This window comes from Geospiza fortis, unplaced genomic scaffold, assembly GCF_000277835.1.
Source record: "Geospiza fortis unplaced genomic scaffold, GeoFor_1.0 scaffold289, whole genome shotgun sequence".
Classification (NCBI taxonomy): domain Eukaryota; kingdom Metazoa; phylum Chordata; class Aves; order Passeriformes; family Thraupidae; genus Geospiza; species Geospiza fortis.
Genome location: NW_005054478.1, coordinates 980,010 through 995,521, shown reverse-complemented (window position 1 = coordinate 995,521; position 15,512 = coordinate 980,010). Strand labels below are relative to the sequence as shown.

The 15,512-nt window shown below is 50.7% G+C and overlaps 1 protein-coding gene across 1 annotated transcript in view; it reads right to left on the bottom strand.

Annotated features, from left to right (window-relative positions):
• CSMD2 (CUB and Sushi multiple domains 2) overlaps nt 1-15,512 on the bottom strand; it is a 225,955-nt gene that overhangs the window by 61,880 nt on the left and 148,563 nt on the right. The window contains 6 exon segments of the mRNA XM_031063038.1: nt 1-55; nt 4,910-5,036; nt 6,912-7,108; nt 7,602-7,768; nt 9,519-9,688; nt 13,163-13,351. Coding sequence (XP_030918898.1) covers nt 1-55; nt 4,910-5,036; nt 6,912-7,108; nt 7,602-7,768; nt 9,519-9,688; nt 13,163-13,351 — 905 coding nt within the window.

The following is a 15,512-nucleotide window of genomic DNA, read 5'->3' as shown; positions in this document are numbered from 1 at the left end:
CCAGATCCGCAGCACATCGTGGAACTCCTCGGTGTGGAAAACCATGAAATGGAGCCTGAGGGGCAAAAACCACCCAGAATTCAGGCCTGGAGTGTGGTTTGTGCCACATTCAGGCAGCCAGGCTCACACAGAACATGTCTCATCTTGAATTCAGGCCTGGAGTGTGTTTTGTTGTGGCATTTTTTGAGTCACCCGTCGTTGGGAGGGATGATTGAATTTGACTCCATGTTTTTAGAAGGCTAATTGATTATTTTATGTTATTATATTATATAAATTATGCTAAATGTTATGTTATGATATTATATAAATTATACTGAATGTTATTATATTATATAAATTATACTAAACTATACTAAAGAATAGAGAAAGGATACAGACAGAAGGGTAAAAGATAAAAATGAATCTCGTGACTCTTTCCAGAGTCTGACACAACCTGACTGTGACTGGTTATTAAGTTAAAACAATTCACATGAAACCAATGAAACAAGCACCTGTTGGATAAACAGTCTCTAAATTACATTTCAAAGCAGCAAAACACAGGAGAAGCAGATCAGATAATGATTGTTTTCATTTTTTTCCTCTGAGGCTTCTGAGCTTCCCAGGAGAAGAAATCCTGGTGAAGGGATTTTTCAGAAAATGTGATGGTGACAGTTTGTGCCACATTCAGGCAGCCAGGCCCACATGGAATGTGTTGCTTCATCTGGAATTCAGACCTGAAATGTGGTTTGTGCCAAATTCAGGCAGCCAGGCTCACACAGAACATGTTTCGTCTGGAATTCAGGCCTGGAGTGAGTTTTTTACCAAATTCAGGCAGCCAGGCCCACATGGAATGTGTTGCTTCATCCGGAATTCAGGCCTGGAGTGCAATTTGTGCCAATCCTGATGCTGGATTGCAGCACCTCCAGGATTTTGATGTATTTTAGGAAGGTCTGGGTGTTGCAGAATGGGGTTTATATCAGCAAACAGAGGAACTTCAGCAGAGAACAGAGAGAAAATAAGGCAAGAAGAAGGAGAGCTCCAAAATCCACACCAGGAAGGGAAGGGAGGGAAAACAGGAGTAAGGAAGGTGACAATGAGCTGACACCGAGGGGTTTATTTTGAGGCTCTGAAGGCAGATTTCATTCCCTTCCTCTGGATTTCACAGTTGGGTCTGTCCTGCAGAGAGGGCTCAAGGGACTTCACAGGGAATTCCTGAGGGAAAGCTGCTGGAGGCCTCATGGTGAGGGAATTCCTGTTGAGCTGGGCCACTGATGGACCCAAGGGAGAGGCAGGAGGTCCCTCGATGCTGGTGGCACTCCAGGACAGGACAGACATGATCCCAACACATCCCTGGTGGGATCTCACCCTGCTGCTCCCCAGGCCCAGCTCTGCTGTGGGAGGATGAGGAACGGATGGATCCAGGCTTTTCCAAGAGCTTTGGGATCTTCCCAGGTCTGAAGAACCATCCAAGAACAGCATCCTGCCCTGGTTGTGGTGGCACCTGGGGGAGTGACCAGCTGAAGGACGCAGTTCTGAGTGTCCTGAGTGGGAATGGACCCACAGGGATCATCAAATCCAATTGCAGGCCCTGCAGACATCCCCAGATCCCACCCTGTCCTTGAGGGCGTTGTCCAAGCCCTCCTGGAGCACTTGGGAATGTGAGCATTCCCTGGGGATGGAGCAGGAGCTGAGCCCTTCCACTCCTGCACTCAAATCCCACCTGGAGAGGAGGAATTTCCCTGTCCCTGTTTGTCACTGCCCCGTTTTCCCTCTGGCACAACAAAATCAGGCCAGCCATGGGCAACTCAACCCCAGTGTGACATGGGGACAGAAACCTAGAAACAGAAAAAAAAAATCTGTAAAAAATAAACCCATCAGGTGCTGTGCTGAAATCCCTGCCAGCCCACAGAGGCAAACAGGGAAGCTTTCACTTGGCTGCTTTCCCATTTATCTGGGGCAAACATAAATAAATCAGGGGAGAGCCATAAAAAAAATGGGGAGAAAAAAAAAAAAAGAAAAAAAAAAGCCCCACTGCAAAATCCTCAGCAACAAAATGATGCCCAGAGAAGCTGGGAGAAACCAAAAGAGCCGAATCATAAATCTCCCAAGCAGAGACCTTGAGCAAAGAGAAATAAAGCCAGGCTTGAGGAAAATCAGGATGGATGGTGCAGAGCTGCTCTCCGCGGCTGCCTTGCTTTGATTATGTTTGTTCCCAGCCTTAACCGGGCCCAGTGAGCCAGAACTGCTGGGAAAAACTCATCCCTGGAGACCTTGGGATCAGGGAGAGGCTGCCAGGGGTTGAGCTGGGCCGGGGGTACACCCTGGAACTGCCACCAGCAGCTCTAGGGCTGCCTAAACCACCCCCTTTTATCTGAGAAAAAAACCAGTTCAGGGGGACAACACCTGGATCCAGGTGATCAGGCTGGAATCTGCTGGGATATCAGATCTGGAGCTCTCTGGAGCAAATCCATCTCTTCCACAGGCACATCTCAGCTTTTCCCCTCAGCCTGAGGTGTGAGACCAGGCACAGCCCCTGCTGCAGCAGACAATGCAGGGGAAAGGAGATTTATTCCTAAGGGGAAAGGAATTTTATTCCTGAGGTGAAAGGAATTTTATTCCTGAGGGGAAAGGAGTTCTATTCCTGAGGGGAAAGGAGCTCTATTCCTGGACTCTGACAATCCCAATTTCCCAATTACAGGCATGGAAATGCAGCAAAAAACAAACAAACAAAAACCCACAAAAAACCCCAAACAAACAATTAAAAAAAAAAAAAGAACAAAAAAACCCCACCAAAACCCAAACCAAACCAAAAAACAAAAACCAAACCCACAACCAAATCAGAAATTGGGGAGATTATCTCAATGTAAGTGTGAGAGTGGGGAAGTTCTGCCAGCTTAGCAAGGAGCAGAGAGGAGAGCCCAGCTCTGCCCTGAGAGTGTGAACAACCCTTGATCCCTGTGGGTCCCTTCCAGCTCTGGGTATTTTCTCACTGCTGTTTTCAGACGAAACTCTGCGAAGTGGAACCTGTCAATACCCATGAAAGTGGGATGAATTAACAACATCAGTGGAATTTGACAACACTGGGATCAGGGATGGACCACAACCCAGCTCTGCCATGTCTCGGTGTTCCCTGCTCCCAGCTGGGCAAGGAATTTCCACACATTTTCCAGCACACCCTCCTCCTTTTCCTCCTCCTTCCTCCTGTCCCCCAGCCCAACCAAGGCACTCCAAGCCCCAAATCAATCCCCTCTGCAAGAGCAGCCCTTTCCCTTTCATGGCTCGAAGGTGCGGACTCATTTTTCTCCCTGTCTCACCCCCCTGCCCTTCCCCTCGTGCTGTGCAGATACAGCTTCATTCCAAAAGCTCTGGTGATTAATTTTCATGTAAGTTATAAATGAGAGCTTTATACAATTGTATCATGCGTGAAGAGGATTATTTTTCCAACGGATTACCATAAAAATGAAGTTGCTGGGAATGTGCTCTCTCCACTCCCCTGAGATCAGCTGCGCTGCTGCTGGAGCTGGGAGATGAAAGGGGCAGGGAGAGGGAGCTCTGATCTCTGGGAAGGGCAGGGTCACCAGGTGTGTGTGGCTCTGACACCTTCTGGAACCTTCTCCTTTCACTGCCGGCCTCTTCCAAGCCTTTGGTTGATCCCAAATCTCTGCTCATGCGGGTGCTTTTAGGGTTTACAAGAGCAAAGTTGCTGAAGCAGCCCTTGGATGGGGGGGGAAAGGGACCTCTCTACTCTGCCCTATAAAAACCTTTTCCAGGAGAATAAAAATAGAGGAGATTTCAAGCGGAAGTTGCCTGTGCAGGGATTCAGCTGCTTTGGCTGTGCTTTTTCTCCTCTGTTCACACCCAAGCCCATCCATTATTGAGCCATTCTGAAGGGCAGCGCTAATGGAGGGAATTTCTGCATTAAATAAAAATGAAAACGCCAGCCCAAACCTGTCTCCAGCAGAACTCCACGGGCTAAAAGCAGCACAGAGCTCACCCTCTGAGGGACAGGCTGTGCTGGGGAGGTGATGGGTGCTGAGGCAGCAGAGAGGAGAAAACGGGATTGAGAGGGAAGGAATTCAGGATGGAACAGCCACGGGCTTGGGATGAGCCAGGAATGGCTGAGAAGCACTGGGAACTCTGATGGGAGAGGATTATTATTATTATTATTATTATTATTATCATCATCATCATCATTATCATTATTGTTGTTGTTGTTATTCAGAACTTTTAAGGTGCATTTCTCCCCCTCAAATCTCACCACTCAGTCAAATCTCGGCTTGCCAAATATCCCAGTTTTCTGTGGGCTTTGGCCAGCCTGGAATCTCTGGGAACACCCAGGGCAGCCCTGAAGGGTTTGGCAGGGCTGGGCAAACATCACTGGGGGGGTTGGTGGGGCAGAAGTGAAGGATCGGGGAGCAGGAACCGCCTGGATCCTGGGACATTCCCTGCGATTTCCTACAACACTTTCCTCATTCCAGGATTGTGTGGCCGTTCAGCACTTTTGGGAAGTTCCTCATTAATCGGGTGGGAAAAAAAGGGTTTGATTCTGGATGCATCCCATTAAGGAGAGGGGTGGGAAGCTGTCCATGGACACCAGAGCTCTGGGATGTTTGAGCTGAGGAACACCACGGGCAGCACCAGGCCATGGTCTGGTGTCACCACCCAGGGCTGTGACACACAGGGCTGAAAACAGAGGAGCAGTGATGCCACTGGGGGCTCTGAGCAGCCTGGGCTGGTGGGAAATAAATCCCATGAATCCTTAATCCCAGCCTAAACCATTCCCTGATTCTGGAACCAAAGCAGTGACTTCTCCCTGCTTGTCCCTCTCTGAGTGGCACGACCTTCTCCCCCCTTTGCTTTATTTCATTTTTGACCTGGAAAAAACCAGCTCCAAGTGGGAAAGAAGCCAAACCACAGGAGCCCAGCTCACCCAATGGTGCATCCAGGCTCTGCCTCGATGGTCCAGATGCAGTTGAGGTTGTGGTCGTAGGGAGTTGGATATCCTGGAGAAAGGATCCGTCCTGAGGTCTCTCCTCTGATTGTCCCTCCACACTCAGCTGGAACAAAAATATTTATGGGGTTAGGGAGGAGATTTGTGGTTTCCTGTTGCTCTTGCTTTGCAACAATCTCACCCTGCAACAGAGATTATTCCTGGCTTTTTTTGGGGATTCTAAAAGCTTACAAAGATGAAGGGAATTGTTGAATTCAGCTGAGTTATCAGAATTATTCTGCATTTCTGTGCTGGGTCTGAACACCTGGCAAAGCTTCCCTCCACCTTTCTGAATCCCCAGGGAGCAAAGGCAGAGCCTGCCAGGATCCTGATTCCCTGCTCCACACGTGGGGGTGAAGGAGCTCTGCTCCTCTGCTTGGATTCATCAGAAAATGAAGGATAAGAAGCCAAAGAACTTGTAAATGTCGCTGTAAATGAACTGCAAAGAATGTGAGGATTTGGAGTAATTTCCATAACATATCCATTCAAATTCTGTAATTTTCATTTCTTTCCGTTTTCTTTCATTTCTTTTTAATTTCCACACGCTCAGGCACGGCCTCATATCCAGCACATGAAGAGCAAACAGGGTGAAGGTTAAGAAAACGCACAAATGACAGAGATTTATCTTTTTACATCAACAAATGAGGCTAAAATCCCAGCCAGGGAATGGTCCTGCCTCCTGGGAGAGGGAACACGGAGTGCCAGGGGCTGAGCACATCCCTGGGTGTGGAGATCTCCCAGGGGACTCAGTGTCCAACAACTTCCCCATGTCCCGGGCACAGCAGGACAGGAATCAGCAATCAGCCCCATTCATTTAACACACAAAACCCCACATCACCATTTCCCAAGCAGGAAGAGCTGCAGGTGAAAAGGGAACCCTGCAAAGGGAATTGAAATGTCTGGGGATGGGATCGGGTGTCAGGCAGCTCTCAAATAAACCTGGCTCTGAGCTGTCACATGCCAGGACACACGCTGGTGTCACTGTCAGGAGGTGCCACTCACTTCAACGTGTCCAGAGTGAAAGGACAGGGCTGGAACAGCACAAGGAAGCAAAAAACCCCTTGTCAAATGTGTGTTTAGGGCAGACAGTTTCATGTTAAAGCTGCTACAGGTGCTCTCTGTCTCACACATTAATTAGTGCAGATGGGCAATTAACAGCAGAGTTAATGTCAATGGATCAGCAAAGCGTGGTCAGGGTGGGGAATCCAATTTCCTGGAGGTGCAGAAGGTGTCTCCATCTCGAGATGCCTCACAGAGGAGCCTCACCACAGCTTAATTAGTGCAGGCGCAATTAATATGAGAGTTAATGTCACATGGATGAGCAAAGCAGGGACAGAAGGCGGCCAAGGTGGGGCATCCAAGGAAATCACTTCTGGAAGTTTTGGCAGAGCAGGAGGTGTGTCCATCTCAAGGACCCTCACCACACACAACTTAATTAGTGCAGATGCAATTAACAGCAGAGTTAATGTCAATGGATCAGCAAAGCAGGGATCAAGGATGTTCAGGGTGTGGGATCCAAGGAAATCTCTCCCTGGAGGTGCTGGAGGAGGAGGAGGAGGAGAAGGAGGAGAATAAGGAGAAGGAGAAGAAGGAGAAGGAGAAGGAGAAGGAGAAGGAGAAGGAGAAGGAGAAGGAGAAGGAGAAGGAGAAGGAGAAGGAGAAGGAGAAGGAGAAGGAGAAGGAGAAGGAGAAGGAGAAGGAGAAGGAGAAGGAGAAGGAGAAGGAGAAGGAGAAGGAGAAGGAGAAGGAGAAGGAGAAGGAGAAGGAGAAGGAGAAGGAGAAGGAGAAGGAGGAGAATGAGGAGGAGGAGAAGAAGAAGAAGGAGAAAGAGAAGAAGGAAAAGGAAGAGAATAAGGAGAAGGAGAAGAAGGAGAAGGCTAAGGAGAAGAATGAGGAGGAGGAGAAGGGGGAGAATAAGGAGAAGGAGGAGAAGGTGTCTCACCCACACAGGTCGGCAGGGGCTGGTCCCAGGCTCTCCTCTCCCCAGTCAGGCACACCAGCACCCTGGTGCCTCTCAGGGTGTAGCCAGGGTCACAGCTGAAGGACACTGAGCTGCCAGCAAAGTGTCCCTCGTCGTGCACCTTGTACCCAAACTGGGGCACGCCAGGGTTTCACACAAAGCCATGGTGGGGTTTTCTCCTTACAATGATTTGTTGGGGAACAAAAGGGGCCATGTTGGGTATTACAGGGGTTTTAATTCATGTTGGAGTTTTGATCTGGATTTCTGGATTGCTACAGGCTCGACAGGAAAGGTTTGATCAGATCCCAGGGAACAGGGACAGGAGAAGAGGAAACAGCCTTGAGCTGCGCCAGGGGAGGTCAGGTTGGACACCAGGAGGAATTTCTGCATGGAAAGGGTTGGAAGGGGCTACCCAAGGAGGTTTGGAGTGCCCATCCCTGGAGGTGTCCCAGGAATGGCTGCATGTGGCACTCAGTGACAAGGTGGGGGTCAGGCACAGCTTGGACTGGATGGGCTTGGAGGGCTTTCCCACCCTCAGCAATCCTGGGATTCTGTGCTCTCCCACACTCCACCTTGGACACAAGACCACCCCAGAAAGGAATCTTTGCTCATGGGCAACACAAAACCACAAAAAAACACCTCAGCCTGTGGGATTGCCAGCACACATGGGACTGGAACTCACTGGAGAACTGCAGCTCGAAGCCTTTGCTGGTGTTGGCAGTGTCAGTGATGAACTCCAGCCACATGGAGCTGGAGGTGCTGTTGATGCTGGTGCCCAGCAGCTCCGAGCGGCTGAAGGTGCCCAGCAGCCGGGCAGAGCTGTTGGTGCCATCGTAGACCTGGGGGGGAACAAGAAATCCAGCCTGGAAAAGCCATTCCTGGGATCAAACCATCACTGCCCAGAGAGGCTCTGGCTGCCCCTGGATCCCTGGAGGTGTCCAAGGTCACATTGGACAGGGCTTGGAACAACCTGGGACAGTGGAAGGTGTCCCTGCCCACGGATGATCCTTAACGTCCCTTCCCACCCAAACCATTCCAGGATTTCTCCGCAGTTTCACTGAGCTCTAGAACAGAGAAATGATGAGGAATTTATCCCACCTTGTCCCTGCTCTGCTCACAGCAACACCCTGAGCTGTCCTTTTGAGGTTTTTTTAGTGGAGAAGCTTCCTGGGAAGAGCCAGCAGCTCCTGATAAATGCCCTGATTTGGGGTCAGCTCAAATCAAGGAATTTGCTGCTGGCACTGAGCTGATCCTGGGTATCGGAAGGAAAAGGGAAGGAAAGAACCAACCCCACTGTGAATTCCAGCATCAGGCTGGAAAAGCAACTCTAACCCTCCAGGATTGGTTGGTCCTCACAAAAGGAAGGAAGAAAAAAAACCCATTTGTGTTTTTCTTAAATCACGGCGAATTCAAGGCTCATCTCTGAGTCAGTCTGGGGGGAAAATGTGGGGTTTTTTCAGTAGCTGCTCCTTGGGAAAGAGAGTTGAGGAGATGCAGCTCTGTGTGCAGAGTAAATCAGGGCTGAGGAGGAGGGTGGAGATCCTCCAGGGTGGAAATCCTGCTCCTCAGGTGGGCAGCACTGCGGAGTTCCACCAAGGCAGACTGTCCCAGGAGTGGACCCTGGATTCTCAAGTGCCAACAGGGACAAATCCTTCAGGCAATGTGAGCTGAAACCCAGGGATCTCAGCTAGAAGTCTGCCTTGATGGAACTCCGCAGTGCTGCCCACCTGAGGAGCAGGATTTCCACCCTGGAGGATCTCCACCCTCCTCCTCAGCCCTGATTTACTCTGCACACAGAGCTGCATCTCCTCAACTCTCTTTCCCAAGGAGCAGCTACTGAAAAAACCCCACATTTTCCCCCCAGACTGACTCAGAGATGAGCCTTGAATTCGCCGTGATTTAAGAAAAACACAAATGGGTTTTTTTTCTTCCTTCCTTTTGTGAGGACCAAGAGCAGCTCCTCACCAGTGGAGATCGATAGGAACTTTCCTCAGATGAGCAGCTGATGACAAACCTGCTGAGAGAATGTAATTTCTCTGACAAGGAGTACATTCCTTGCATTAACAGGAAATCTTTCTCCCTTCCCAGTCATTTGTGAGCTGGAAACGTGGATTACACCTCCCCTGGAGTGTGACACTTCAATGAGGACAGAGGCAATCCTGGGAAGATGGCTCAGCACATCCTTGCAATATTAATGCCTCCTTCAAAACCATTCCTTTGGTTAACAAAAAAACTCAAGCCTGGATTTGTCTCCTTCTCCACAGAGTCCTGGAGCTTGAATAATCTCAGAAGAGTCTGGAGTTCTGCATTTCAATCAGCCCCTTTTTTTTTGGGACAAACCAGCCTTGATTCTTCAAAGCACTAAAAGAATGCTCAAACCCTCACTATTCTGATGGATGAGGAGTTTTTCCTGTGCAATTCCACAGGTCAGAGCTGAGGTTTAGCTGGTCTGGGGGAAATCTGGCCTTCCAAACTGCCATGGCAACCACTCCATGGCACTGGGATGACACAGAGGTTACTCCCACCTAATCCCATGAGAATTTTAGAGCCTTTACAGATGTCGCTCTCCACTGCCCGAGCCAGAATTACCTTGAGGACATCTCCTGCCTCCAGCTCGAAGGTCCTGGCTTTCAGCTGGATGCCCTTGCCAGGCTGGCTCTGGATGGAGTAGATGCACTCGTGGTTGTTGTTGTAGTTCAGGGGGTAGTTGGGGGACAGCAGCACACCCTGGGTCCCCGTCACAGAGGAGCCACACTCAGCTGCAGCGAGACACAAAGGCGCATTTCAGTGACCCCGCGCATCTGCTGGCCACACCGCACATGCAGGAGACTCCTCTGGAGGCCAGAGCTGCTCAGCCCCTCCTGCAGCAGCAAGGAGAGGGCTTCTCCCTGTTGGTGTTCACTACAACCTGCTGGTATTCACTACAACATGTTATTACTCACTACAACCTGTTGGTGTTCACTACAACCTCGTTACTCGCTACAACCTGCTGGTATTCACTACAACCTGCTGTTACTCACTAAAACCTCTTGCTACTCACTACAAGCTGTTGGTATTCACTACAACCTGTTGTTATTTACTGCAACCTCTTGTAACTCACTACAACCTCTTGTTATTCACTACAACCTGTTGGTATTCACTACAACCTGTTGTTATTTACTGCAACCTCTTGTAACTCACTACAACCTCTTGTTATTCACTACAACCTGTTGGTATTCACTACAACCTCTTGCAACTCACTACAACCTCTTGTTATTCACTACAACCTCTTGTTACTCACTACAACCTCTTGGTATTCACTACAACCTCTTGCAACTCACTACAACCTCTTGTTATTCACTACAACCTCTTGTTACTCACTACAACCTCTTGTTATTTACTACAACCTGCTGTTATTCACTACAACCTGCTGTTACTCACTACAACCTGTTGTTACTCACTACAACCTGCTGGTATTCACTATAACCCCTTGTTACTCACTACAACCTGTTGGTATTCACTACAACCTCTTGTTACTCACTACAACCTGTCGTTACTCACTACAACCTCCTGCTACTCACTACAACCTGTTGTTGTTCACTACAACCTGCAGACTGTCCCCTCTTCCATCACATTTTCCTAGCCAGGCTTCTCTCCTGCTTTGGAATCTGTGTAAATGTAAATCTGTGTGAATCTCTGTGAAATCTGTGTGGACCTGTGGGAAATCTGTGGGAATCTGGAGGGAATTTGGGGGAAATCTGTGGGGAATCTGCGCAAATATAAATCTGTGTGAATCTCTGTGAAATCTGTGGGAATTTTGGGGGAACTGTGGGAAATCCGTGGGAATTTGGGGTGGGGGATCTGTGTGAATCTGTGGGGAATCTGTGGGAATTTGGGTGAATCTGTGGGGGATCTGTGCAAATATAAATTTGTGTGAATCTCTGTGAAATCTGTGTGGATCTGTAGGAAATCTGCGGGAATTTGGGGGGCATCTGTGGGGAATCTGTGCAAATATCAATCTCTGTGAATCTCTGTGGCATCCGCGCGGATCTGCAGAAAACCTGCGGGAAATGGATACAAATCTGTATGAATCTGCATGAATTTGTGTGGATCTGCTCAGAACAACCCCACGCTGAGGATTTTCTGTTCCTCCTGCCGAGCTCCCACGCCAGCCAGCCGTGACTCACTGTTTTCCCAGCCTGTTTACCCTGCAAGATCCTCTGCTGTCAAACACTGGCTGCCTGCTCCTCTGGGGCTCTGCAGGCAGGGCTGGGGACAGTCCCCCCACAGCAGCTTGTGGGATCAACCTCGTGTCCGTGAGTCCTCACAGCTCCTGGAGCTGAGGGAACCATCCCAGGTGAGGGAACCATCCCAGAGCAGCTCCTGGAGCTGAGGGAACCATCCCAGGTGAGGGAACCATCCCAGGTAAGGAAACCATTCCAGGTGAGGGAACCATTCCAGGTGAGGGAACCATCCCAGAGCAGCTCCTGGAGCTGAGGGAACCATCCCAGGTGAGGGAACCATCCCAGGGCAGCTCCTGGAGCTGAAGGAACCATGCCAGGGCAGCTCCTGGCTCTGCTGCTCCTCCAGGGAAGGGTTAAGCAGCAGATGCACCCAGAGGAGGCTCTCTGGAGGTGACTCTTTGTCCTCTGCTCTTGCCATGGATGAAGAGCTGGATTTTGGCACAGATTCCCCAGGGACAATGCTGGGGACATCTCAGGGAGCTGTGCTGGCCACAGGGCTTGGACAAAGGAGCAAAAACCACTCTGAGCTCTCCCCAGACCATCTCTAGGACAGGAGCTGAATACAGAGTGTCTGGAAAAGCAATTAAATCTCCTGTGATCTTAATGAGTCAGTCTCCCTTTTCCATCCCTATCCAGGCAGATCTGAGCTGCAGTGGGGACATTGTGACAGAGCTGTCACCCTGCCACAGAGCTCTGGGCCATCAGCCCTGAGTTTGCCCTGTTATGATAAAGCCAAGCTGTTAATTCTGAGCCAGGAACAGCAGCCAGGCTTGTCCACTCAGTGCTGCTGTCTGAGGCCCCAGTTCAAAGCTCTGGAAATGATTTTTTTTATTATTTTCATTCCCCTGATGATTTTATCTGCAGCCTGATTGTTGCTGTCCCTGCAGGATGAGGCCCCAGAGCTCAGCAGAGCTGGGAAATTCAGCAGCACAGCTGGTTCTGCTGGGGAGCTTTGCCCTGCAGTGGCCCTCAGGGGTCACCCAGAGCTCAGCACAATCTCCTGAGCAGCTCTGGCCACCAGGTGAGAGCCCTGCCCTGGCTCATCTGGAGGAATCCCCCAGGCTCTGGCTGAGCAGAGCTGGGGACGATTTTCTATTGAAATTCTACACCAAAAATAAAAAAAAAGTGTGACATCTTTTTGCCAAGGTCTGCCAAGGTCTGGAGCATCTCTCCCATCCCTGCTCTGGATTGATCCCATCCTTGCGGATGTCACCCATCCATCCCAGGGGTGCTCCCATTCATCCCAGGGATGTCACCTATCCATTCCAGAGGTGCTCCCATCCATCTTGGAGGATGTCACCTATCCCAGGGGATGTCACCCATCCACCTTGGGGGACGTCACCAACCCCAGGGGTGTTCCCATCCATCCCAGGGATGTCACCCATCCCAGAGGTGCTCCCATCCATCCCAGAGATGTCACCCATCCCAGGGATGCCTCCCATCCATCCCAGGGGATGTCACCCATCCACCTTGGGGGACATCACCAATCCCAGGGGTGCTCTCATCTACCCTGGGGGATGTCACCCCTCCATCCTAGGGATGTCACCCATCCCAGCTCCCATCCATCCTAGGGGTGCTCCCAACCATCCCAGAGATGTCACCCATCCCAGGAATGTCACCCCTCCATCCCAGGGGATGTCACCCCTCCATCCCAGGGGATGTCACCCCTCCATCCCAGGGGATGTCAGCCATCCCAGTGGTGCTCCCATCCATCCCAGGAATGTCACCCATCCATCCTGGGGAATGTCACCCATCCAGGGGATGTCACCCCTCTACCCCAAGGGTGCTCCCATCTATCTCACGGGATGTCACCCCTCCATCCCAGGGGACGTCACCCATCCCAGGAGTGCTCCCATCCACCTTGGAGGATGTCACCCATCCCAGGGGATTGTCACCCCTCCGCCCAGGGGCCATCACCCACCCCAGGGCTGCTCCCACCCATCCCTGCCCACCTCAGGAGTGCAGCACAGCGGGGCCAGCCAAGCAAAATGAAAGCACATGACCACCTACCAACACACCTTGGCAGAGGCGCGCTCCACACTCGCCGTCTCCCGCCCAGGCAGGTGATGCGCGCCGCGCCCTCCAGCCGGTACCCGGGGAAGCACGAGAAGCTCAGCACGTCCCCCACCCCGAACTGCAGCCCCTTCCTGATGCTGTAGGCCGGCACTTCGGGCTCGTCACACGGCTCCAGGTCGTACTCTGGAGGGGAAAAATGGCGTTTGTGGGATGGGAGATGGGTTCTGACCTCCACGGAGAGGAGACGAGGATTCAAGGGAGCTCTGAGCTTTGACTCGGCTGCATTTTCCAGAGAGGATGGAAAAGTGAGGATGGAATCCTGTTTGGGCCATGAAAATCCATCTGGATTTCACCCCCCGCACACAGCTCAAGGATTCTGTACTCTCTGGAGAGGACACGAGGATTCAAGGGAGCTTTGATCCAGCTGCAGTGAACCCATGAGGATTCTAAGCCATGAAAATCCACCTGGATTTCACCCCAAAACCTACAGCTCAGGGGTTCTGTCGTCCCTGGAGAGGAGATGAGGATCCAAGGCAGCTCTGAGCTTTGATCCAGCTGCATTTTGCAGGCAGGAATGAAAAAATGAGTATGGAATCCTGTTTGGGCCATGAAAACCCACCTGGATTTCACTCCAACCTAAAACTCAGGGGTTCTGTCCTCCCTGGAGACGAGGACAGACATGGACATGAAGGATCCAAGAACATGAGGATCCAAGGGAGCTCTGAGCTTTGATCTAACTGCAATGAATCCATGAGGATGGAATCCTGTTTGAGCCATGAAAATCCGTCCAGATGTCACCCCAACCTGAAACTCAGGGGTTCGGTCCTCCACAGAGAGAACACAAGGATCCGAAGCAGCTTTGATCCAGTGAATCCATGAGGATTCTAAACAATGAAAATCCACCTGGATTTCACCCCCACCTACAGCTCAAGGATTCTGTACTCTCTGGAGAGAACACTGAGGATCCAAAGGAGCTCTGAGCCTTGATCCAGCTGCAGTGAACCCCATGAGGATTCTAAACAATGAAAATCCACCTAGATTTCACCCCCCACATACAGCTCAAGGATTCTGTACTCTCTGGAGAGAACACGAAGATCCAAAGGAGCTGTGAGCCTTGATCCAGCTGCAGTGAACCCATGAGGATTCCAATTCCCCCTCCACCTACAACTCCCCCCCAGCCCCTGCATCCCAACCACCTCCAAAGGCAACAGGTCCCGGTCCCTGTCACAGTGACAGGGCTGGGGATGGGGATTTGTCACTGTCCCTGTGCTGCAGCCCAGAGAGGATGGATTGATCCGGGTGGGATTTCTGCTGCCTCTCCATTTCTAATCCTGGAAATGGATGATCCTGCCCAGGGAATGCAGGAGGACACTGAAGCTGCTGCTCCAAGAAAGGTCACGTAGGATTTTGGCCAACAGCCAAACTGAAATCTCTGACCCCAAAGCAGCCTGAAGGAAAACTCCTTTGAGGGTGTTTTTGGCAAAATCTCCAAGTCCAAAGCCTGTATGTTAACATATATATATGTAAAGGGAGCTAAAAATAGAACTGACTCCTGGTTTTGCTTTTCAAGATAGGAAAGAAACCTTGAAATACACTGAAAATGAGAGTTATAATTAGAGGCGAGCTTTTGAAAGGCAAAAAGCCATTTTCCCCTCATCAAAATGGGAGTTAATTGGAAATTTTCTGACTGGTTTCCACATGCAAATCCCTGACTTCAGAGGCCAGGAACAAAGGCACTGGGAACCAGGTTTCAGCTGCATCTATGGCAACAGCTCTGCCCGTCGGGGAGGGTGCCAGACCAAGCTCCACAGGAAAAATGGGAATTTCTCTCCTTCCCTGGGCGCTGAAGTGGCAGCTCAGGACTGGGAAGGACACGGGGACAGAGGCAAGACCAGCAATAAAGCTCCTGTCCTTCACTGATTCACAGCCATGAGCTGCCCTGCAGTGCCACATGTCCCTTTTTTGGGTCCCTCTCCAAGTCCCCACGCTCCTCCTGACAGACAGCTGCTGAAAAATCAGGATTTCCTTTGAAAAATCTGCATTTTGGATCAGCACACCCACTCAGAGCCACCATCACCATGATGGCTGAGCAAGCACAGCTCAGCCTGGGATTGCTGGGACTTCTCTGGGCAGGGATTGTTTCCCTCAGCCTCCTCCTGGCTCCTGGAGTCAGGAAAATCTGGATCAGAGCCCTGCTGGGTGCAGCAGGATGAGGCTCCCATCTGGTAGCACAGCAAGGAAAAACGAGGGGAAAGAGGGAAAAGGGGAAAAGGAGGGAAAGGGGGGAAAAGGGGGAAAAAGGGGGAAAAGGGGGAAAGTGGGGAAAGGAGGGGAAAGAGGGGAG